The sequence below is a fragment of the Phocoena phocoena genome, chromosome 6, assembly GCF_963924675.1.
Source record: "Phocoena phocoena chromosome 6, mPhoPho1.1, whole genome shotgun sequence".
Taxonomy (NCBI): domain Eukaryota; kingdom Metazoa; phylum Chordata; class Mammalia; order Artiodactyla; family Phocoenidae; genus Phocoena; species Phocoena phocoena.
This window is the reverse complement of record NC_089224.1, coordinates 106,976,378-107,001,546: the sequence shown is the minus strand read 5'-3', so window position 1 is coordinate 107,001,546 and position 25,169 is coordinate 106,976,378. Positions and strand designations below refer to the sequence as shown.

General features: G+C 44.3%; 1 protein-coding gene across 6 annotated transcripts in view; it reads right to left on the bottom strand.

Moving 5' to 3' along the window:
- Positions 1 to 25,169, bottom strand: part of RALGPS1 (Ral GEF with PH domain and SH3 binding motif 1) — a 281,611-nt gene that overhangs the window by 143,184 nt on the left and 113,258 nt on the right. For all 6 annotated transcript variants that reach the window (XM_065878490.1, XM_065878487.1, XM_065878484.1 and 3 more), the window contains 2 exons: positions 24,028 to 24,120; positions 550 to 676 (listed from right to left, as the gene is read on the bottom strand). In XM_065878490.1, the coding sequence (XP_065734562.1) occupies positions 550 to 676; positions 24,028 to 24,120 (220 nt within the window). The remainder of the gene's footprint in view (positions 1 to 549; positions 677 to 24,027; positions 24,121 to 25,169) is intronic.

Here is a 25,169-nt window from a genome sequence, read left to right as displayed (position 1 = left end):
AGATTTTATATGCATCCAAACGAATGAAAAGATATGAAGCAAAATAGGGATTATCTCTAGGTGGGAAAGCAAATGATACTAATTTTCTTCTCTTCCAAGTTCCTTGCAAGTTCCTTCCTCATCATGTATTCTTTTCAAATCAGTAAAATCAATAATCATTATAATAATTCTGTTGGAACAAATCTTATATATTAATAATGTCCAGAGAATCAGAAGAGAGGGGTTTGGGCCTGAGTTCCCCCAGTTCAAGAAGATGTGGATAAACCAGTAAGAGTCCTGTGACCCTTCTGAGCTGCAGGCTGGGGAAGCTTGGGATTCACAGATCATTTGTATTAGCAGCAGAATATCCCTTGTTTCAAGACCCTCATCGGGAAATTCCCATCTTTAGGAAGTATCAATAGCCTGTTCTAACCCAAGGAGCCAACCAATCACCTCTTTATCCATGGCCCATGCTGCTTCATGGAAATTTCTCAACTAGAAATTGTAAAAACATCTTATCTGGCAGTGAGCAGGTTTCTTAAAAAATAATAATCCAATTCAGACTCCTACCTAGATAGGGAATACTGGGAACCATCTTCAGGCTTCGGATATATTCCCGAGTCCGCTTGTAATTATCTTCTTTAGACATCAGGTAGTCCAATTTCTCAAAGGTGGTCTTGTCTTTTCGATTCAACAGCTGGAGTGAGAAAAAAACAGAGTATGAGAGAGAAGAGAAATAAACTGGAAGAAGCAAAAGAGAAAGGATAACTGCAGATGAAAACTAAAAGGAAACGTCCCAAATGGCAGGTCTATGATGTGCAGAATCCTGGGCACAACTAAGGATTTTAAGGTGCTGTTTCATGTAGAGATGGAGTGTTCCATAGCCTCGACTTTGTCATTTTTCGTAGTCTCACACTTGGAAGATACCCTCCAAAGTTACCTAGTCCCTTGTTCTAGATGATGCCAGAATCCCCTGCATAGCACCCACCTTCACGGCGCATAGACCCTACAACAGCAAGGAGCTCAGAGAGTAAAGCAAATTGCTCAAGGTCACCTAGAGCTCTTTCACAGTCACATCAGGTCTCTCTCCCTGTGTCCACAGAGAGCTTCTTGCTCTCTCCTCAACATCTCTGCCATTGCTGAAGGCCCTGGAAGATCTCATACGCTTCACCTGCGTACGCTATACACATAACCAGGCCATCTCTCCAATCTGGTCTATCTCCTCCAGATTCCCTGTGGTCTATGACTGTGTCATATTTACACTGGGTACGGTGTTCTACTCAAAAGCCAAACTTCTTTTCCATATGCAGTCATCTAAGGGGTGATTTAGTTATGCAAATACAGGATGAGCAGGCACCCACAGCCCAGAGATTAGAGAAGTAAGAGTCTTCATGACTGAGATCTCTGGAATGTAAAGCTGGTCACCAGGGAAGGGATGGCTCAGTGTTCATAAGGAGGCTTCTTGGAAGAAAGAAATAGAAACTGAATCCTGGTTCTCCAGACTTGATGCTAAGGACTCATGCTGTGGTCATCCTGCAGGTCCCAAGTCAAGGCCCAGTGCCAGGAAATGGCAATAAGTCTCCTTGAATAAAATGGCTTTAAGAAAAGGAGTCTAGGCTGAGAGCAAGCTTGAAAAAGAGAATCTGGGGAAGGATCAGCCAGAGAGGGCTGGCTTTGGCACAGCATGTGACTGATGTTGGGCACCCCGAATTTTAGCTTCCAGGGCCAGTGCCTCTGGGATCTGAGATCCATGGCGGAGCCCAGGAGTATAAATGGAGGTGTGGACCCTAGGCCAGGAGCATCCTTGGTCAAGTGTGGTGTTGAGACCCCATGGTCTGTGCAAGGACCAGGACCAGCAGCCCTGTCACATCAGTCAGACTGAGATAGGCCAGTGGTCAATAGCTCCATCACACAGCAGAGAGAAGTAGAACAGTGCCTGTCCAGCACCAGGGAAAGCTGGCCTTTTGTACTGAAATAGCCCCTTTGGGTTCCTGGGACCCAGGTCTGCAAATTCCAAACTAAGGCCATGCCTGGTGCACCAGCGAACTCAGGCTGCGTCGGCCAATTCCTTGATCCTCAGCCTCTGGAGTCACAGGGGGTGCAGCCTCTGGAGCGCACAGAGGGTGCAGCCTTGCTGAGCAGTGACAGCTTAAGGACTTCAGAGAGGAGAGGCAAAAGAAAAACCCGAAAGGAAGGTTCCAGTGCTGGAGAAGTTTGAGAGTAAATAGCAAGCTGTTTTTTTTTTGTTTGTTTGTTTTCCATTGAGAAATTCAGGACACATCAGGGTGGGGATGCTACACAGATGCTAGGGATGATGGTTGCCTAACTGGCTTGCTAATTTAAGGCTGTTATTCATCACATTGACAAATGGACAGGAAATCACTCCATCTCCCATTTGCTGTTTGTAAAGTACCGTAACATACAACTCATCTGGTCTTTACAAAGCCCAGGGACGAAAATGGAGCCAGGGTTATTGCCACTATTTCAGGTTCATAATCACAAGGATTAAGTGACTTGTCAGAGTATCCATGGGGAACTTGATTCAACAGAGGAGAAAAATGTATATTATAGCAACATGGTAAGTAAGTAAATAGAGACCAAGAACCCAGACAAACAACAAGTAAATTATGGGCGAGGGAAGCGTCAAGGAAAGCTGTATAGAGAGAGGCATTTGAAATGAACATTTAAGGATAAGGAATTCACTAAATGAACTACCTATACCCAGATGAGAACCAGATACTCTAGTTGTGAATTGCCCCATTGTAAAGTTGAGCAGGCCCCTCACCCCCTTGGCTGGCAGGTCATCTCTTTATTAATGAAACCTAGAACCACACCGAATCCTTTGGCAGCCACCATGTTCATCCAGCAGTCAGACAAATCCCTATGTTATCCTCACATACACTGCAGCTGAGCCATCCTGGGGCCCAATGCTCCCTCCACTGGGTCTCTGGACCCAGCTGAGGGATTGCCCTTGTCCCCTGGCATGTTTGGCATATCTGCCTAGTCTGTCAAGTGCCTCTATGCATGGCACCACAGAGCTGATCAGCAGGACATCTGTGTCCCGACATAGACATGACCAGGCCAACATGATTCAAGCCCTGGAGGATGTCCCTAAAAACCACCCTGAAGATTGACCTCAAACCAACAACTGGGGTTCTTTAGTGGAGTGGGACAACCAAAGGCAGCCACATTTGCATGCTTCCTAAATTTAAAACCAGGCTCCTCCAGGCCACACCTCTTTCTGTTAACCTTTTCTCTACACACATACTTCCTACCCACCCTCCATCCCTGCCCACACACACTCACACACACATTCAGAAGGGCTGGGACTGGTTAACTACACTCATCGGCTCCATTCTGTGCCCACAAGCAAGATCCAGGATGGCATCAGATTCCTCAATAGGAATGCACAGCATGCTAGAAGACATGAAAAAAGCTCAGAACATCTATCTCCCATGCAAGCATTTGAATACTACTTGAGAACTTCCCCCAGCAAAATGAAAAGAATAAACCAAGTCCAGGAAGATATGGGATATAGGAAACAGTGGACCCAGTCCAGCAGTAGTAAAGGGAGATGACAGATAAACAGCAAGACTCAAGAAAGACTGGTCTACATCTATCAAGCCCAGAAGAGATGTCTCCAGAGAAAGAGAAGTCTTGACAGAAAACCTGACAGAACAGCACATTTGTGTGTGTGTGGGGGGGGGGTGGTGGATATATTTATTATGTATAATAAAAATAAAATTAAATGAAATAAAGATTTTATACACAATATATAAAAATCTGGTAAGATATTATATATGTTTATGTGTATATTTACATATACATATAAAATATCTGGTAGATAAGTGGTAGCTAGAGTAAGAATTTTTCCTTAAAAGAGACTTAGAGGAACTTCCCTGGTGGCGCAGTGGTTAAGAAAACGCCTGCTAATGCAAGGGACACGGGTTCAAACCCTGGTCCGGGAAGATCCCACATGCCATGGAGCAACTAAGCCCGTGCGCCACAACTACTGAGCCTGTGCTCTAGAGCCCGTGAGCCACAACTACTGAAGCCCACGTGCCTAGAGCCCGTGCTCTGCAACAAGACCAGCCACGGCAGTGAGAAGCCTGCGCACTGCAACGAAGAGTAGACCCCACTCTCCACAACTAGAGAGAGCCCACGTGCAGCAACGAAGACCCAATGCAGCCAAAAATAAGTAAATTAATGAAAAAAAAAAAGAGAGAGAGATTTAGAAATGCCGGGGAAACAAAAGAGTATTCCAGAAAAGACATGTTATTCGTAGTTAACCACTTGACTATACAGAGAACCATAGTTGCACATTCCTAATAATTAAAACATGAATACTCATTTAATAAAAGAGATTTAACCATAGTAACATGAGCGTTTTTGAAGAATGAGGAAAGGTGGTTCAGGAAAACGAAACCAACATCCATCATACGAAGAAGTCACCACATACTGTCTAAAGTGAGTGGATCAAGAAATTGTAGCAAAAACTCATTGATGGAAACATGGCAGAAATTACCAGAAGAAACCACTAAATAACTCTGAGTGTCTGCCTCTGGGGGAATGAATGGGGTATGGAGAGACAGAGCAATGAGTGTTAGTTGTTTCACTAAGACTTTCAGTACTTAGTGATTTTTAAAATTCATGTGCATGTATTATGCTGGAAAAATTCTTTTAAGATTTAATTTTTTAAATATAGGATTTGTTTATTCAAAATATAACAGCATTTACTTGTACGTGTTTTTTTTTGTTTGTTTGTTTTTTTGTGGTACGCGGACCTCTCACTGTTGTGGCCTCTCCCGTTGCGGAGCACGGGCTCCGGACGTGCAGGCTCAGCTGCCATGGCTCACAGGCCCAGCCGCTCCACAGCATGTGGGATCCTCCCGGATCGGGGCACGAACCCGTGTCCCCTGCATCGGCAGGCGGACTCTCAACCACTGTGCCACCAGGGAAGCCCAACTTTTACATGTTTTAAACTTTTATTACAAGTAGAGCCATAAACTGAAAACCTCATGTGAATTGAGGGTCCTTTAGATTTTAGAGTTTACAGGAAGCCTCAAGAAGAAACCATCAGAACTACATGGAAGAAACCATCAGAACTACATGCAAGAAAACAAATTATCTGCCTACCTAAGTCAACCAGATACTAAAAGCATTCATGTTCAGGAAAAGAGGTAAGGAAATAAAATTAAGGAAAAGTTCACTAAATACAACAGGCAACTTCACTTCTAGTAAAGTTTAGAAGTATTGGGCCACCCTGAGATTTCCCTTCCATAATATTTATCACGATTGTGATCATCTGTACGATTATATCTGTGGTTCCCTCAGCAAATGAAGACTCCCATGAAGGCGGTGACCATGCTGGTTGTATTCACTCCACTATTCCCTGCAACTGGTATGGTTCCTGACACAGAGAAAACACTGCCTAAAGATCTGTTGAACAAAAAAAATGAGAAAACAATGACAACTTAAAAATTCAACTCCTTGGAAATTTTTGAACACTCCAATAATTCTTGGGTGAAAGAAGAAATAAAAGCCAAGGTAATGGACTATTTACAAACCATAAACATATAGAACGTATAGATCACTATATGTTAAACTATGTGATGAGGCCAAAACTGTACTGAGAGGAAAAACGCATGGTTTTTAACTCTTATATAATTAAACAATATGAATATAAATGAACTTAACATTCAACTCAAGAAACTAGGAAAACTGGGCGGGGGGAGGGGAGCAGGAGTAAGAGAAATTGATTAATAGATAAAATTAGGAATTATGTTTTTAAAAAAATATATATATATATAACTAAACACCTAACCTATAGACATGACAACTAAACCCAAGAACTAAATTTTATAAAAATCACAATAAAACAGGTAAAATCTCTATTAAGTAAGGCAAAATGCAAAAATATACATTAGGATTGAGAAAGGGGCAAAACCACATATGCAAAGTGAACTAAAATTACAAGGTAAAAATAAAATCCCTGAATATTGATTTTAAATAATTTTCATGGTGGCAAGTATCAGCTGCAAGGGATAAATGGAACCCATAAACCACAGGGTCAAATGTCACGAAGATCACAAATCTTGGTCAAATACCTGAAGAAGCAGGTTGCTTTTGGAAATTTCCCTTATCATGCTCTGAGAGCCTGTATGTGGCACTCATACTTGACTAATGATGAAAAATTCCCTTCTTCTGGTAAATAGTTCAAATCAGGAAGCTGTCTCCATAGAAGAAAAAAATAAGGCCCTCCAAATCTACTTTATGAGGACGTTGGTATCTTGTTCCCTTGCCTTGAGAGAATGACATTTCTTGATACATGGAAATGTTTTTCAACAAAATAACATTTCTTGATACGTGGAAACGCTTTTCAATGAAGAACCTGTTGCTTCAAATACGTTAAAACTGGCTCAAAATTCTATTTTAATTCCAGTGTCTACTGTTGGTATGGAAAGAATTTTTAGTGCTGCGGATAATCTATGGACCAATGGATTCAACAGACTGAGTATGGAATGAAACTAGGGTGCTTTAAAAAAAGTAATTTTTACCTCTTTAGATACAAACTATTGGTTTCTGAAAAATAAACTACAAAGTCATATATCTAATGTAAAATATTAGATGCAATGGAGACTGTTAGAAGTAACATAAGAGAAAACTATGACTTTGAAATTTAGTAAGTGTCCTGACTAGCTGTCCATATCTGTCTTTGACTAAGGCTATTTTAAACTCTGTACAGATAGATGTTAACCTGTAGAAAACATAGTAATGCAAATAATTCCAGTCCATATAAAGGCATATGATGTCTCATGCAATCCCACTGATCATCACCCTGGGAAAACTGACTAATTTTCTATCCATTTTAAAGATTATTCCCTGGTGGCGCAGTGGTAGAGAGTCTGCCTGCCGATGCAGGGGACACGGGTTTGTGCCCCGGTCCGGGAAGATCCCACATGCCGCGGAGCGGCTGGGCCCGTGAGCCATGGTCGCTGAGCCTGCGTGTCCGGAGCCTGTGCTCCGCAACGGGAGAGGCCACAACAGTGAGAGGCTCGCGTACCGCAAAAAAAAAAAAAAAAAAAAAAGATTATGTCAGCCTTCTTTACCTGACCATAAAAGTGTAGTAGTCTCAGTTCTCTTGGAATACAGTTGTAATATCTTACTGGTTCTCATACTAATTAATGAGTTAAATAAAATATTTGACAAGTATTCATTTATACTTGTATGAGTCATGATTTTATCTTTTAAGAAATTATTAACAGTTTATATGCACATACACATATACACATACATACATTCACATGCATACATACATACACAATGCATAATCTTGTAGGACAATTTTAATCATGTATTTCCAATAATTTTGCTAATTAAAAAAAAAAATCTGCTCATGGCAACCCCAGGAGACATTCCCACAAAGCCCCAAGAGCAGGGCCAGGAGGATGTGATTGGTCCTTGAACAGAAGTTTGCCAAGGGCCCATCCTGGGTCCAGAGTTGGTCTGTGTGGGTGAGGAGCCAGGTACCCAATGTACACCCCAATTTGTTCAACCTGGTTGAGCCATGGGAAAGGCTGGCTAAGGCAAGGAAGGGTCAGAAACACTATGAGAGTGCTCTGGAAGGAGAGAACAAACTCCATTATGGGAAGGAGGAACCAGGAAGAGGTGGTCATAGAAACGAGTCTTGAAGGATTTCAACCAGCAGAAATGGGGCTGGAGAGGCTCCAGAAGCAAAAGAATGCACGAGCAGTGGCCTGGAGGTAGGAACACACAGGGATGCTTAAGGGAGCAGCAGTTTGGCAGAAATGCAGGCAAGTGTTGCCCTGTACAAGGCTGGAAGGTGAGAGAGAGATGGAAACTTCCCATTTGGCAAAGTTTTTTTTTTTAATAGATGTTTATTGGAGTATACTTGCTTCACAATACGGTGCTGGTTTCTGTTGCACAACAAAACAAATCAGCCGTATGCATACACATGTCCCCATATCCCCTCCCTCTCGAGCCTCCCTCCCATCCTCCCTATCCCACCCCTCTAGGTCATCACAAAGCACCCAGCCGATCTCCCTGTGCTATGCTGCTGCTTCCCACCAGCCAACTATTTTACATTGGGGCGATGCTACTCTCACTTCGCCCCAGCTTCTCCCTCCCACCCCATGTCCTCAAGTCCATTTTCTATGTCTACCTCTTTATTCCTGCCCTGCAACTAGGTTCATCAGTATCTTTTTTTTTTTTTTAGATTCCATATATATGTGTTCGCGTACAGTATTTGTTTTTCTCTTTCTGACTTAACTTCACTCTGTATGACAGACTCTAGGTCCATCCACCTCACTACAGATAACTCAATTTTGTTTCTTTTTATGGCTGAGTAATATTCCGTTGTATATATGTGCCACATCTTCTTTATCCATTCATCTGTCGATGGACACTTAGGTTGCTTCCATGTCCTGGCTATTGTAAACAGTGCTGCAATGAACACTGGGGTGCATGTGTCTTTTTGATTTATGGTTTTCTCAGGGTATATGCCCAGTAGTGGGATTGCTGGGTCATACAGTAGTTCTATTTTTAGATTTTTAAGGAGCCTCCATACTGTTTTCCATAGTGGTTGTATCAATTTACATTCCCACCAACAGTGCAGGAGGGTTCCCTTTCACCACACCCTTTCCAGCATTTATTGTTTCTAGATTTTTTTGATGATGGCCATTCTAACTGGCGTGAGGTGATACCTCATTGTAGTTTTGATTTGCATTTCTCTAACAATTAGTGATGTTGAGCATCTTTTCATGTGCCTCTTGGCCATCTGTATGTCTTCCTTGGTGAAATGTCTATTTAGGTCTTCTGCCCATTTTTTAACTGGATTGTTTGGTTTTTTTGATATTGAGCTCCATGAGCTGTTTGTATATTTTGGAGATTAATCCTTTGTCTGTTGTTTCATTGGTAAATATTTTCTCCCATTCTGAGGGCTGTCTTTTTGTCTTGTTTATGGTTTCCTTTGTTATGAAAAAGCTTTTAAGTTTTATTAAGTCCCATTTGTTTATTAAGTCCCATTTGTTTATTTTTGTTTTTATTTCCGTTACTCTAGAAGGTGGATCAAAAAAGATCTTGCTGTGGTTTATGTCAAAGAGTGTTTTCCCTATGTTTTCCTCTAAGAGTTTTATAGTGCCTGGTGTTACATTTAAGTCTTTAATCCATTTGGAGTTTATTTTTGTGTATGGTGTTAGGGAGCATTCTAATTTCATTCTTTTACATGTAGCTGTCCAGTTTCCCCAGCACCACTTATTGAAGAGGCTATCTTTTCTCCATTGTATGTCTTTGCCTCCTTTGTCGTAAATTAGGTGCCCATATGTGTGTGGGTTTATCTCTGGGCATTCTACCTTGTACCATTGATCTATATTTCTGTTTTTGTTCCAGTACCATACTGTCTTGATTATTGTAGCTTTGTGGTATAGTTTGAAGTGAGGGAGCCTGATTCCTCCAACTCTGTTTTTCTTTCTCAAGATTGCTTTGGCTATTCGGGGTCTTTTGTGTTTCCATACAAATTAAAAAACTTTTTTGCTCTAATTCTGTGAAGAATGCCATTGGTACTTTGATAGGGATTGCACTGAATCTGTAGATTGCTTTGGGTAGTATAGTCATTTTCACAATATTGATTCTTCCAATCCAAGAACATGGCATATTTCTCCATCTGTTTATGTCATCTTTGATTTCTTTCATCAGTGTCTTATAGTTTTCTGAGTACAAGTCTTTCACCTCCTTAGGCAGGTTTATTCCTAGGTATTTTATTCTTTTTGTTGCAGTGGTAAATGGGAGTGTTTCCTTAATTTCTCTTTCTGATTTTTCGCTGTTGGTGTATAGGGATGCCAGAGATTTCTGTGCATTAATTTTGTATCCTGCAACCTTACCAAATTCATTGATTAGTTCTAGCAGTTTTCTGGTGGCATCTTTAGGATTTTCTATGTATAGTATCATGTCAACAGCAGCAAGTTTTACTTTTTCTTTTCCAATTTGTATTCCTTTTATTTCTTTTTTTTCTCTGATTGCTGTGGCTAGGACTTCCAAAACTATGTTGAATAAGAGTGGCGAGAGTGGACATCCTTGTCTTCTTCCTGATCTTAGTGGAAATGCTTTCAGTTTTTCACCATTGAGTACAATGATTGCTGTGGGTCTGTCATATATGGTGTTTATTATGTTGAGGTAGGTTCCCTCTATGACCATTTTCTGGAGAGTTTTTATCATAAACGGGTTTTGAATTTTGTCAAAAGCTTTTTCTGCATCTATTAAGATGATCACATGGTTTTTATTCCTTAATTTATTAATGTGATATATCACATTGATTGATTTGCATATATTGAAGAATCCTTGCATCCCTGGGATAAATTCCACTTAATCATGGTGTATATCCTTTTAATGTGCTGTTGGGTTCTGTTTGCTAGTGAGTTGTTCAGGATTTTTGTATCTATGTTTTTCAGGGATATTGGTCTATAATTTTCTTTTCTGTGATATCTTTTTCTGGTTTGGGTATCAGAGCAATGATGGCTTTGTAGAATGAATTTGGGAGTGTTTCTCCCTCTGCAATTTTTTGGAAGAATTTGAGAAGGATGGGTGCTAGCTCTTCTCTAAATGTTTGATAGAATTCGCCTGTGAAGCCATCTGGTCCTGGACTTTTGTTTGCTGGAAGATTTTTAATTATGGTTTCAATTTCATTACTTGTGATAGGTCTGTTTATATTTTCTAATTCTTCCCGGTTCAGTCTTGGAAAATTGTACCTTTCCAAGAATTTGTCCATTTCTTTGTGGTTGTCCATTCTATTGGCATATAGTTGTTTGTAGTAGTCTTATAATCCTTTGTATTTCCACAGTGTCAGTTGTGATTTCTCGTTCTTCATTCCTAATTTTATTGATTTGTGTCTTCTCCCTTTTTTTCTTGATGAGTCTGGCTAAGGATTTATCAATTTTGTTTATCTTCTCAAAGAACCAGCTTTTAGTTTTATTGATCTTTGCTATTGTTTTCTTCGTTTCTATTTCATTTATTTCTGCTCTGATCTTTATGATTTCTTTCCTTCTACTGACTTTGGGTTTTCTTTGTTCTTCTTTCTCTAGTTGTTTTAAGTGTAGATTTAGATTGTTGATTTGAGATTTTTCTTGTTTCTTGAGGTGAGACTGTATTGCTATAAACTTCCCTCTTAGAACTGCTCTTGCTGCATCCCACAGGTTTTAGGTCATCGTGTTTTCATTGTCATTTGTTTCTACATACTTTTATATTTCTTCTTTGATTTCTTCAGTGATCTCTTGGTTATTTAGTAGTGCACTGTTTAGCCTCCATGTGTTTGTGTTTTTTACGTTTTTTCCTGTAATTGATTTCCAGTCGCACAGCGTTGTGGTCAGAAAAGATGCTTGATATAATTTCAATTTTCTTAAATTTTCCAAGGCTTGATTTGTGACCCAAGATGTGATCTATCCTGGAGAATGTTCCATTTGCCCTTGAGAAGAAAGTGTATTCTGCCACTTTCGGGTGGAATGTTCTATAAATATCAATTAGATCTGTCTAGTCTATTGTGTCATTTAAAGCTTGTGTTTCCTTATTTATTTTCTGTTTGGATGATCTGTCCATTGGTGTAAGTGGGGTGTTAAAGTCCCCTACTATTATTGTGTTACTGTTGATTTCTCCTTTCATGGTTGTTAGCATTTGCCTTATGTATTGATTCCTATGCTGGGTGCATAAACATTTATAATTGTTATATCTTCTTCTTGGATTGATCCTTTGAGCATTATGTAGTGTCCCTCCTTATCTCCTGTAACAGTCTTTATTTTAAAGTCTATTTTATCTGATAAAAGTATTGCTACTCTGGCTTTCTTTTGATTTCCATTTACATGGAATATCTTTTTCTATCCCTTCACTTTCAGTCTGTATGTGTCCCTAGGTCTGAAGTGGGTCTCTTGTAGACAGCATATATATGGGTCTTTTTTTTTTTTTTTGTATCCATTCAGCCAGTCTGTGTCTTTTGGTTGGGGCATTTAATCCATTTACATTCAAGGTTATTATCGATATGTATGTTCCTATTACCATTTTCTTAATTGTTTTGGGTTTGTTTTTGTGGGTCTTTTCCTTCTCTTGTGTTTCTCACTTAGAGAAGTTCCTTTAGCATTTGCTGTAAACCTGGTTTGGTGGTGCTGAATTCTCTTAGCTTTTGTTTGTCTGAAAAGCTTTTGACTTCTCCATCGAATCTGAATGAGATCCTTGCTGGGTAAAGTAATCTTGGTTGTAGGTTCTTCTCTTTCATCACTTTAAGTATATCCTGCCACTCCCTTCTGGCCTGCAGAGTTTTCCCTGAAAAACCAGCTGATAACCTTATGGGGATTCCTTTGTATGTTATTTTTTGTTTTTCCCTTGCTCCTTTTAATATTTTTTATTTGAATTTAATTTTTGTTAATTTGATTAATATGTGTCTTGGTGTGTTTTTCCTAGGGTTTACCCTGTATGGGACTCTCTGTGCTTCATGGACTTGGGTGACTATTTCCTTTCCCACATTAGGGAAGTTTTCAACTATAATCTCTTCAAATATTCTCTCAGACCCTTTCTTTTTTCTCTTCTTTTTCTGGGACCCCTATAATTCGAATGTTGGTGCATTTAGTGTTGTCCCAGTGGTCTCTGAGATTGTCTTCAATTCTTTTCATTCTTTTTTCTTTATTCTGTTCCTCGGCAGTTATTTTCCACCATTTTGTCTTCCAGCTCAGTTATTCATTCTTCTGCCTCAGTTATTCTGTTATTGATTCCTTCTAGTGTATTTTTCATTTCAGTTACTGTGTTGTTCATCTCTGTTTGTTTGTTCTTTAGTTCTTCTAGATCTCTGTTAAACATATCTTGTATTTTCTCAATCTGTGCCTCCATTCTATTTCCGAGATTCTGGATCATCTTTACTATCATTACTCTGAATTCTTTTTCAGGTAGATTGCCTATTTTCTCTTCATTTATTTGGTCTTGTAGGTTTTTACTTTGCTCATTCATCTGTGACATGTTTGTTTGCCATCTTTTTTTTTTTTTTTTAATGAGTGGGATTGTGTTCTTGTCTTATTGGTTGTTTGGCCTGGGGCTTCTAACACTGGGGTTTGTAGGCTATTGGATAGAGCTGGGTCTTGGTGCTGAGATGAGGAACTCTGTGAGACCTCACTCCTATGAATATTCCCTGGGGTTTGAGGTTCTCTATTAGTCCAGTGGTTTGGACTCGGAGCTCCCACCGCAGGAGTTTTGGCCCAGCCCCAGGTTTGTGAATCAAGATCCCACAAGCCACCTGGGGTGGCAAAAATCACAGCAGTAACAAAGTAAAAAATAAAATTAGACTAGGAAACTAACATATATGTTAGGAAAAATTGAAAAATAAAAATATAGATGAATCAACAACCAGAAGGTACATCAGTACCACAACAGTAAAAAAGAGGAGGAGAGAAAAGAGAAAGAAAAAAAGGGGGGAGGCCTTGACTGTGGAGGGCAGGGCTTAAGCAAGGGTGAGGTTTGTGTGGTGGACAGGGGCAATGCTCAGGACCCACAGGGCTGGAAGAGGCCCTGGGGGCTGTGGGGGTGGAGCTTAGGCTCAAGAAACAGAAGGGGCCCAGGCGTGCCCCCCACCCCTGGTCTCAGAGGGCAGGGGACCTCACCTGGGAGCCCAGCAGGCTTCCTGAGCTCGAGTGGGTGGGGCAAACGCCCTCCACTCCTCTCCCAGAGGGCCCCTCCTGCCTGCCTCTCCTGATCTCCCCAGCCTCAGGGGCGCCGATCCTATCTGGCCTCCACTTCTCCTGCCCCCTCAGTCCCCCTACATCCTACCAGTTCACTTTGGGCTTCCTCCCATCTCCTTCGGCGTCAGAGTCCCCCACCAGCGGCCGGCAGGTGCCCTAGTTGTGGGGAGATGCTAACTCCATGTCTTCCCACATGGCCACCTTGACCTGGCAAAGTATGTTTTTGACTTGGCCATTCTGGATACTGTGGACATGTGATGACCAATTTGACTTGCTTATTCTACTTTTCCGAATATTTCAACTCAACTTGCCAACAGGGTGCCAATCACAAGCAGCTAAGCATGAACAGTGAATACTAATCAAAGGGGAAATAATGAGTTGATTGTGGCTGTGTTTGAACAGGAAATTCCTCTGGCCAACTCTTGCATCTCTGCCACACGTGACTTGGGGTTCTGGGTGGCTATGTTGCTGGTGGCAGCAGATGCTCCACTGGCCACAGCTGAAAGGTTTATGGTTTGTTTTCTAGTGTCAGGAAGTAGGTGTGAAGTAGGTATGAAACCTTTTGATATTTGCTGCCATTGTCAAAATGCCTCTACTATGTCCTTTGTACCCTGCAAGAATCTCCCTACCCGAGGGCTTTCATCAAGTGCCACATTCCCAAATGCAAGTTTTCCTCAAAAACACCCATCGAGACAAACCAAAAACCGTCTCTCTCATCCAAGCTCGGTATCTTCCCTAACTCTAAGGGATCGCTGAAATCCAGGGTTAAAAATTCAAATGACAGTTTAAAATGGACTGACAAAATATTCATTATTATAAAACTAGAGGTAGTGTAATGAATGTTAAAATGATGGATTAAAAAGAGCAGCAGCAAAATGGTTATATCATACATCAAAAAGAATAAAATACCTGGGAATAATTCTACCTAAGGAGGAAAAAAACCTGTACTCTGAAAACTGTAAGACGCTGATGAAAGAAACTGAAGACAATACAAACAGATGGAAAGATATATCGCATTCTTGGACTGGAAGAATCAATATTGTTAAAATGACCATACAACCCAAGGCAATCTACAGATTCAATGCAACCCCTATCAAATTGCCAATGGCATTTTTCACAGAATTAGAGCAAAAAAGTTTTTTAATTTGTATGGAAACACAGAAGACCCCAAATAGGCAAAACAATCTTGAGAAAGAAGAACAAACCTGGAGGAATCACACCCCCTGACTGCAGACTATACTACAAAGCTACAGTAATCAAAAGAGTATGGTACTGTCACAAAACAGACATACAGAACAGGATAGAAAGCCCAGAAATAAACCCACACACTTATGGGCAATTAATTAATCTATGACAAAGGAGGCAAGAATATACAATATAGAAGAGATAGTCTCTTCACTAAGTGGTACTGGGAAAACCGGACAGCTACATGTAAAAGAATGAAATTAGAACATCTCTAACACCATATACAAAAATAAACTCAAAATGGATTAAAGACCTAAATATAAGACCAGATACTATAAAACTCCTAGAGGAAAACAGAGGCAGAACACTCTTTGACATAAATCACCACAATATTTTTTTAGATCCATCTCCTAGAGTAATGGAAATAAAAACAAAAATAAACAAATGAGACCAAATTAAACTTAAAGTTTTTGCACAGCAAAGGAAACCATAAACAAAATAAAAAGGACTGGGAGAAAATATTTGCAAACAATGTGACTGACAAGGGATTAATTTCCAAAATATACAAACAGCTCATACAGTTTAATATCAAAAAAACAAACAACCCAATCAAAAAATAGGCAGAAGACCTAAATAGACATTTCTCCAAAGAAGACATACAGATGGCCAACGGGCACATGAAAAGATGCTCAATATCGCTAATTATTAGAGAAATGAAAACCAAAACTACAATGAGGTTCACCTCACACCAGTCAGAATGGCCATCATTAAAAAGTCTACAGGGCTTCCCTGGTGGTGCAGTGGTTGAGAGTCCGCCTGCTGATGCAGGGGACACGGGTTCGTGTCCCGGTCCGGGAAGATCCCACATGCCGCGGAGCGGCTAGGCCTGTGAGCCATGGCCGCTGAGCCTGCGTGTCCAGAGCCTGTGCTCCACAACGGGAGAGGCCACAACAGTGAGAGGCCGCAAAAAAAAAAAAAAAGTCTACAAATAGTAAATGCTGGAGAGGGTGTGGAAAAAAAGCAAAACCTCCTACACTGTTGGTAGGAATGTAAACTGGTGCAGCCACTTTGGAGAACAGTATGGAGCCTCTCTAAAAAACTAAAAATAGAGTTGCCATATGATCCAGCAATCCTACTCCTGGGCATACCCCCAGACAAAACTCTAATTTGAAAAGATACATGCACCCACTCTGTTCATAGAAGCACTACTTACAATTGCCAAGACAGGGAAGCATCCTAAGTGTCCATCGACAGATGAATGGACAAAGAAGGTGTGGTACATATATACAATGGAATACTACTCAGCCATAAAAAGAATGAAATAATGCCAGTTGCAGCAACATGGATGGACCTAGAGATTATCACACTAAGTAAGCCAGAAAGAGAAAGACAAATATATGATACCACTTATATGTGGAATCTAAAAAAATGATACAAATGAACTTATTTACAAAACAGAAACAGATTCACGAACATGGAAAACATACTCATGGTTACCAAAGGGGATAGGGTGGTGGGGTGGTGGCAGGGAGAAAAAAAGAAAAAGAAAAAAGTCTCATAGTGCAATTTCATGTTAACTTGTTCACTAATTATACAATAAAATTGCTGGAAGGACTTCCCTGGTGGCGCACTGGTTAAGAATCCGCCTGCCAATGCAGGGGACACAGGTTTGGGCCCTGGTCCGGGAAGATCCCACACACCGCGGAGCAACTAAGCCCGTGTGCCACAACTACTGAGCCTGTGTGTCACAGCTACTGAAGCCCGTGCTCCACAACAAAAGAAGCCACCACAGTGAGAAGCACACACACCGCAACGAAGAGTAGACCCCATTTGCTGCAACTAGAGAAAGCCCGCGCACAGCAACGAAGACCCAACGCAGCCAAAAATTAATTAATTAATTTTTAAAAAATAAATAAAATTGCTGGAATAATTTTTTTTAATAGAAAAAAAAAAAAACAGTTACATCAGAGAGTCCTGTTCTGGAGGAGTGGTGAGTACAGACACACCCCCAGCCCAGCAAAGGGTGGGGGAGTGCTAAAACTTGTCCTTAATCAGGGAAGTGAAAACACCAGAGCTTTGTCGTAGGGCGATCACTCCATGGGTGGTGTGAGGAAGACAGTCAGACCAGAAGCAAGGAAACCAGCTAGAAGATGATGATGTTATCAGGTCATAAATCAGAGGGCCTGGCTTACAGTGATGGCAGCCTCTGCCAGCCCATTTGAAAATAGTCAAGAAAAGTTGAAAATAGTAATAATAATAACAACAACAACATCGGCGGCAGCAGCAGCCGTCAATACTTATCTAGCCCTTACTGTGTGCCAGGCATGGTTCTAAACATTTTTTCATATATTTACTCATTTAATCCTTACCATAAGAGGCAGGTCCGAGGCTGAGCCCGGGAGTCCACACTCTTAATCTGCAAGGGACACTGCCCCTCATTTCTTGGCCTGTGGTCCCCATACCAATTCAGGTCACATGTACTGAGACCCAACAGCTACCTGAGGTACAGGCTGGGGCGACAGTTTCTCACAGGGACTTTTTCCCTTGGGGCTTCCCCAGGCTGAGCAGAGATTTTCTGACGAGGGACACTTGCTGGCTTTCTGATTCCTGTGAGTAGCTGAATTCCAGCCCCCCAAGTGCAGACATTGGAACCCCAGCCCCCCGCCAGCTGCAAAGGTCTCCATATAGCGCCTTCTCTGAACTCTGCTCGCCGTGCTGACTCTGAGAGCATTCTTTATTTCTAGCACATGGTGACTCCCCTTTTTTGGCTTCTGGTTCTCTTTGCTTCTTGATTTTTAATTTGGTTTATCTGTGTTTGTGTGTTTGAAGCAGGCCGTTGGGAGGGAGGGGCTTTCCCCCTCATCACCCCGTCTACCATATTGCCTCAAAGTCCAAAATAAGTCTGCTCAGAGAGTCTCCTGGCACTCACGATCACTTCCTGGAAACAAACTTTGATTTCAGACACGCCAAGGGCGAGCTGTCAAAGGGACACAGGAGCAGAGGGCTCCGCGGAGCAGGCATAGGAACGTGGGCCTGGGGCTCCAGAGACAGCTGGGGCGAGAGCAAGGAGGCAGCCACCGCCAGGGCACAGAGGACATGGATGAAGCTCTCCAAGCTGCGGAGAGCCCCACGGGACAGGAATCGGATTGGGGAAGGTGAGAGCTGGGTCAGAGCCTTGCAGCACACTTACAGCCAGTGGGTAAGAGGGACAAAAGCAGTCAGGGAGGAGCCAGCTGTCGGAACAGCGGGAAGGGAATAAGCCAAGCAAAGAGAGAGTTTTCAAGAAGGGGGTGACAAAAGTTGTGGCAAAGTCAAGGAAGAGGAGGGTGCAAATATCCACAGAACTCATAATTCTGAGAAACAGTGCAGGCAGGGCTGCCAAGGAATGACTGGGGGATGAGTAATCGGAGGCTGTAAATGTCAGTTTCCTCTGCCTTCCCTCCCCCACCTCACCTCCCACCTGAGACAGGCAGCCCATGCCCGTCACCACTTTCTCAACAACATTAGAGGGGCCACTGGGGCCCACATCAGACACAGGGGAGGAGAGGCGCTTCCCGCATGAAAGACTAAAATCCAAAATACGTGATGCCACACATCTGCCTTCCTGGGATATCTGCTCAACGACCCTGTGCCCCCAGATGCCTGAAGTGAGAGCCCTGCTCCCAGGAGGGTTCCCCTTCCAGGCCGCCACCCTGCACACCAGGCCGCCTGACCCACCGGCTGTGACTTCCTCCCTACCAAGCTCTTCAGTTTTCACTTTGCTGCTGCAGATGAGTCAAACTCCCTGGATGAATTCAGTAGGAAAGAGCAAATCATGATAGGAACGTGCACAGAGCAAGCAGAGTGTGTGTGTGTGTGTGTGTGTGTGCGCGCCTGTGTGTGCCTGCGTGTGTGTATGTGTGTACACATGAGGTACAGCATACAACTGTAATTAATGAGCGAATCGCCCATAGTCAGGCATTCCATACCCCCCAGGTCACTCGTCTATAAGGCAGGCTCCTCTTGGGACCACCCTGATCAGAGAAAAGTTTTCACCCTCTTGCCAGCTGCTCAGGCCCCAAACCTAGGGATCGTCCTCCAGTCTCTTCCTTTCTTCATCTCCGACATCCTGCCACCTCTGTCTTCAGGATGCCTCCCCTTTCAGCCTCCTTCTCTCCATGTCCACTGCCACCTCCCCGATGCCACCAGCATCACCTCACTCCTGGATTCTACCCTAACCCTCTAACCTGGCCTCATTTCCACTCCGGCCCCCCTGCAATCCCAATCTGCTATTCACATAGTAGCAACACTAATTAAAAAAACAAAAGCAACTCTAAAGCAGATCATGTCTGTCTCCTGTTTAAAACCCTTCACTGCCCTCAGAATAGAACCTAACTCCTCTCTGGGCTGAGCCCTTCCCAGACGGCCCCGCCACCCGTCCACAGCACCCTCACAATCTCCCCCAGGCCTGCTGTGCTCCAGCCACACTGGCCTTGGAGTTTCTTCCACCGTGGCCTCTGCACTGGCTGTGCCCTCATCTTGGCGTGGCCGGCTCCCTCTTGTCACTCAGGTCTCAGACAGGCCTTCCCTGAACACCCAGTCAGTCCCTATCGCATCCTCCTCTTTTGGTCTCCGGCATCACTTTTATTCCTATCTGACAGCCCTTGGTTCATGACTTCATGCATTCAACAAACATTTATTGACCACTTCTTGCACCAGCCAGATTAGGCACATGTTTATTCTTCCACAAAAACGTGTCTGTCTCCCCTGGATAACATAAAAGCCCATGAAGACAAGGGCCTTGACCATAGCCTCGGGGTCTGGCATGGAGCAGGCGAGCAGGTGTTCAATAAATATTTGATTTGCAGAATGAATAAGAGCCACACAGTATCTGTGCTCAGGAAATCAGCATTGGCCGATAGGACTTCTTGCTTAGGTCTCATGGCTTTGAGGCAGCCAATATTCCAAAGCGGGCCCAGTGTTGGGATAAATCAGACCCTATCTGCATTTTTCCAGGCCAGCAGAAGGTGACTCCCTCCGTTTGTGCATCTAGCCAGCATTTATTATGGGCCTACTATGTGCGAGCCTATGTGCGAGGTCAGCCTCTGCCCTGTCCCAGCTCACCCAGCTGCTGGTACTCAGCAGCCAGCCATGGACAGGCCGACAGGCTGCCCTGCCTACCAGCTAATGACCAGCTGGCCCTCACTGAAGGCCATCCATAGTGAAACCACGCAGCAGGTCTCTTCCCACACCTGTGACCCCCTTCCATCCAGGCTTCCCAGATATCCAGGGTTTCAATGCAACCCCAGCGACTGCACTCAGGGAGCTGGTCATACACTGTCCCCAGGGGCCTGTGTGCCAGGCTCACTTCTCCAGCCCCACTTCCCAAGCAGTGTGTGTGCCTGCTTTTCCCTGCCCTGTGCCCAGCCTGATTCCAACATCAGGTTCCATCACAGACAAGTCATAGAGCAAATGGCCAAGAACATGGACTACGTGTCCATCAAGGCAAAGCTACATCACATCGGCTCTGGCACTCATCAGCTCCATGATCTGAGACAGGTCACTACAACTCCTGGAACCTCAGTTTCCTTCTCTGCAAAACGAAGACTATTAAAGTTCTGACCTTTGGGGCTGCTACGGCTGGTGGACCTGCTCCTCCCTGCTCTGCAGGGTCATGAGATTTCACCAGTCCCAGATCAAGGGACAAGTCGGGGGATGGGAAGCAGCAATTTTTTGGCAGCGTTTCAGTGGCTAATCTCATTACTGGGAAAAGAAGTAGCAAAAGGACACAATTCGGCACAACAAACATATACAATTCAAACGACCAGTGTAAACTCAGTCGTTTGGGATATGGAGAAAAAATCAGACTGCACCAAGAAGGAAGGTGATCAAAGAGGGAGGCAGACCTGTAAACAAAACTGCAGAGTAGATGCCCTCTGTGCTCTGTCACAACAGGTGTAGAGAGAGTGTCAGGAATATAGTGGCATCGTCGATTCTACTGGGCTGGGGGGATTTGGATGAAGGAGAAAGATGGCGAGTTTGGCCCCCACCATTTCCCAAGTGCTCTGCACCAACCACTGTCCTTGGACTAACAGGACAGGTGGGCGAAAGGGGAGAGTCTGGTCTGAAGCAGGCTGAATGGTGGGTTTACCCAGAACAAACAGCTCCCCACACACGACCTCGGAGACGTCATGCTGAATCCACACGGTGTGTATCACCTCCTCTCTCCCTGACACAGCCTTTGGCAGTTGCCATTCTTATCTCCCAGGATGCTGCATCTCCCCACCTTTTGCCTTGCTAAGTGGCCCTCTGTAACCAAGGAAATAGTCCTGGCTCTCAGCCCTTAGGAGGCAATGGGAGATTTCTCAGAAAAAGAACAGCTGTTGTTGCCCTGGGTCCCCCGTCCTTTGGTGACGCGTAACCGCAGCTTCCTGTCCTCTCCCTGGCTCCCACCAGCTAGATGCCAAAGTCAGCGGCCAATCCCAGGGGACCAGCGGAGCAGCGGAAGCCATGGACTAACCAAGGAGTAAGTGGCCAAAAGGCAGCCTTCAAGGCCTGTCTGCAGCTCTCTGGCTCTCTGGCTGTGTGTCCCCTCCCTGGGGCCCTCCTCTGACTCCCCTTCCCCAGATCAAGGGACAAGCAGGGAGAGGGAAAACAGTTCTTTTCTGGCAACATTTCTGTGGCTAAGCTCACTACCAGAAATTAATGGCAAAAGAAGGCTGCACTTCAGAGGCCAGCAGCCAGGCCAGCAGCAGCCACAGCCAGAACAGAGGCTCAACGGCCTGGGCAGCACCCAGAGTCTGCTGATGTCACCCTTAAAGCTCCTGTTAGAGCACTGTGTATAGAGGAGACAAAACAATAAACAGGCCCGCTCTCTTGTTTTGACTGACAAGGCATCACTGGAACTGTCCTTGTTGAGCTCCGTGGGGTGTGGTGGGTAAGCGCAGGGACTCCGGAGCCAGACTGCTCCGGTTTGATTCCCGCTCTGCCTCTTAGCTGGGGAACCCTGCATAAGTCATCCCACCTCTCTGTGCCTCCTCTTGACGGTGGGGAGCTGTCAAGAGGAAATGAGGGGACTTCCTGGGTGGCGCAGTGGTTCAGACTTTGCGCTCCCAATGCAGGGGGCTCAGATGTGATCCCTGCTCAGGGAACTAGATCCCACAGGCATGCTGCAACTAAGAGTTCATGTGCCACAACTAAGGAGCTGGCGAGCTGCAACTAAGGAGCCCGCCCCCGTGACTAAGACCTGGCACAACCAAATAAATAAGTAAATAAATTTATTTTTTTTAAAAAAAAAAGAGGAAATGAGTTAATACAGGGAAAGATTTTAGAACAGCGCCTGGCAAATCTGTAAGGAACAACAGCTGACCCACGTAGCCTGGAAGGGAGTTAGGTGAGGAAGCTCATGCTTTCAAACGGGTCCTGGGTGGATATTTCATTCCAGGCTCTCTGAGGAGCTGTGGGAGATTTATCTTCATTGCAGCAAAGACCCACCAATGGCAGTGATGATCCGGCCACCCTGGCACAGGACTCTGCCGAGCCACATGGAGCAGTCCTGGATGTTGTTCTGGCCCAATGCTGCCCCACCATCCTGGGCAAGGCACAGCATCCTAAGGAGAACGCTGGCCAAAGCTCCATGGATGGGCCCTGCCCATCCCTGAGTGGGTGGCATCTCTGTGCAGGCCCCTCATGCTGACTCCCTGCTGCCCTCACTGACTGTGCCACTTATGGGGTCATCGAGAGTCCCTGTGTTACTGACAGTAAGGTCTGTGTACCGTGAGATTCATCATTCCTTCTTCTGGGCCCACACAGAGCTCCCAGCAGTCCAAGAAACAATAGCAGCACCTAAATGATGGAAAATTCATTGGAAAAAGAATCTCCAAGCAACTTTTGAAAAAAGCGTCATGGCTCAGATGGACTCAGGGAATCACAGGGCTGGCAGCAACCACAGAGACCAGTGGCTTCCAAACTTGCTTTGACCTCCAAAGCCACTGCTCAACTGAAGTTCACCCAGAAGCTCAGGACATAAAACTGATGCAAACAGAGCTGCTCTGGCAGAAACCGTGCTCTGGAGGTCTGCTTGGTGCCCTCCGTCCTCTCCCCCAGCCCCTGCTGGCCCCAAGTCAGTTCCAAAGAGCCCCTGGGCTCCACGAAGCACTAACGGAGAACCACAGATCCAGGCCAACCTCCCTAAGTAGATAAGAGGAGACGAGTCCCACAGAATCACTCTGCACAGATGGTGCCTGAATGCAGACCCAGTCTTTTGACTCCAGGCTAAAACCTCTCACTCCACTTTGCTATGGCTTGATCTATGGAAAATTGCAATTTAAAGAAATAAGGCTCACTTCTGACAACCTACAACATAATCCCTAAGTATTTTAAAGGCCCCTGAACTAGCCAAGTCTGAAACAGAGCCCAGCCCCGCAGACTGGCAGAAAGAAGTTCGGAAGTGAGTAAGTTGCAGAAGCACAGCTGACAACTCCATACAGTTTCCTTCAGTTCTGTGGGACATAAACAGGTCTTGAAAGGCTTGGGCTGTGTGGCTGTGAGAGACCCCAGACCAGGCGGGCCAGGAGGTGAATGCTAATGAGTGATGGGAATAGCAATGACTTCCCCCGTCAGGCGCGGTGCCAAGCTAAGGAGGATAAAGAGGTCTGAGATATTTTTAAAGTATTTTTACGGCAGAAAAACTTTCCTACAGACTCAATTATATAACTATCGGACTCCACCTCTGAGCTGAAATTACCCATGGCCTTCAGGAAAAAAGAATTATTCTTCCCTACATGAGGGTCACAGGTTCCTCCGAAGAAACTCTTAGCTGCACAGCCAGCAGCCCAGCGCAGCTGCAAGGCTTCCCAGGGGCAGTTTGAAGCAGAGGGCAGAAGTCACGCCACTGACCCCGCCATCATACATGATGTTGTCAGGTCCAGAAGGGTCCCCGGCCACGCTGGCTTCCTCACAGCTTCCCTGTCCCAAAACGAGGCTGAGGTCACTGAAGGAGAGAGAGTGGCCAGGGGACACTTCATTAACCCACAGTCATCCTCCGTCGTTGGCAAAGGGCAGACTGAGAAAGCCTTCTGGGGCTTAAGGAATGGAGAACTTCACCCAAGAAAGGACGGCCCAAACCAAAGGAACAGACTTAGGAAGATTAACTTACAGCCCAGGTTTTTGTCAGCCTGAAGATGGGTGCACTTTGTAATGCTGACACCACAGACATGAGAGAATGAAGGTTGTTGAGTTCTAGAAGTTTCTGAAAAGAAAAAAAGATACGGAATAGATTATTTTGCTGCTATAAACAGAACAAAAACATGTTCAAGTGTTACCAAATACTGTCATATTTATGAAATTCAATTACACTTAAAAATATCTCACGTAGAAAATACAGTTCTAGGAAGTTCACAGAAACCATATGCTCTTTTTCTTTCAGATTGTCAAAAGGTGAGTCTGCATCTAAAACATCTGCAAAATTCCATAAGCTGACTAGTCTGGCTGCTGGACAGAAACATGGCTCGGGATGAGGTTTGATAATGTCCTTTCTATTCTTTTTTTAGATGAGTCTGAACTGTCCCAGCAGGCCTTTGTAAACTGAAACCTCCACTGTGCCAACAACATCAACATGGGTCTACTGCGATTACCTTCACACCCGGAAGCGGGAGGCTGGGGCAAGATGTTATCAATCTGCACGATATCCTCAGCTGGGAGCACGGAGCTCCAGCTTCCCAGCCACTTGACCATGCTTCTCTGAACCAGGCCCCAAATTAGTGAGAACACTTGGATTTAATTCCATCTCAGACAAGTTCCTTACCACAGAGGACAACAGAAGCAGACACAGGTGAGGGTGAGCGCAGAAAACTGTAATTGCTCTGCTCTTGGTTTTATGCTGAAGGGAAACCTGCCAACAGGACCCGGGTCCCACTTCTCACTCCCAGGAGTCGGTGAAAGTTGTGTAGCCGGCAGGCTCCACAGAACCAAGAGGCCTGACTCTAACCCGGGTTCCCACTACTGGTGTGTCCTGTGGCAAGTTACCTAAGCCTTCTGAGCCTCGACATCTTCATATTTAAAATGAGGAAGGTAATCACAGCACCTCTGCTGCGTGCGATGGTGCACGTAAACTGCTAGACCAGTGCCTGGCACCCAGGAGAGCGGGCAGTGTGGCGTGGGTTGCTTGTTCTTTGTCAGGAAGACTTGTCCCCAACCCGACCCCACCTGCATGTTCCCACGGCAGCCTGTGCATTTCCTCAGCCCACTGGACTGTATTTGCTTGCACTTGCCCCTCTCTCACCCTGGACTGTGTGTTCC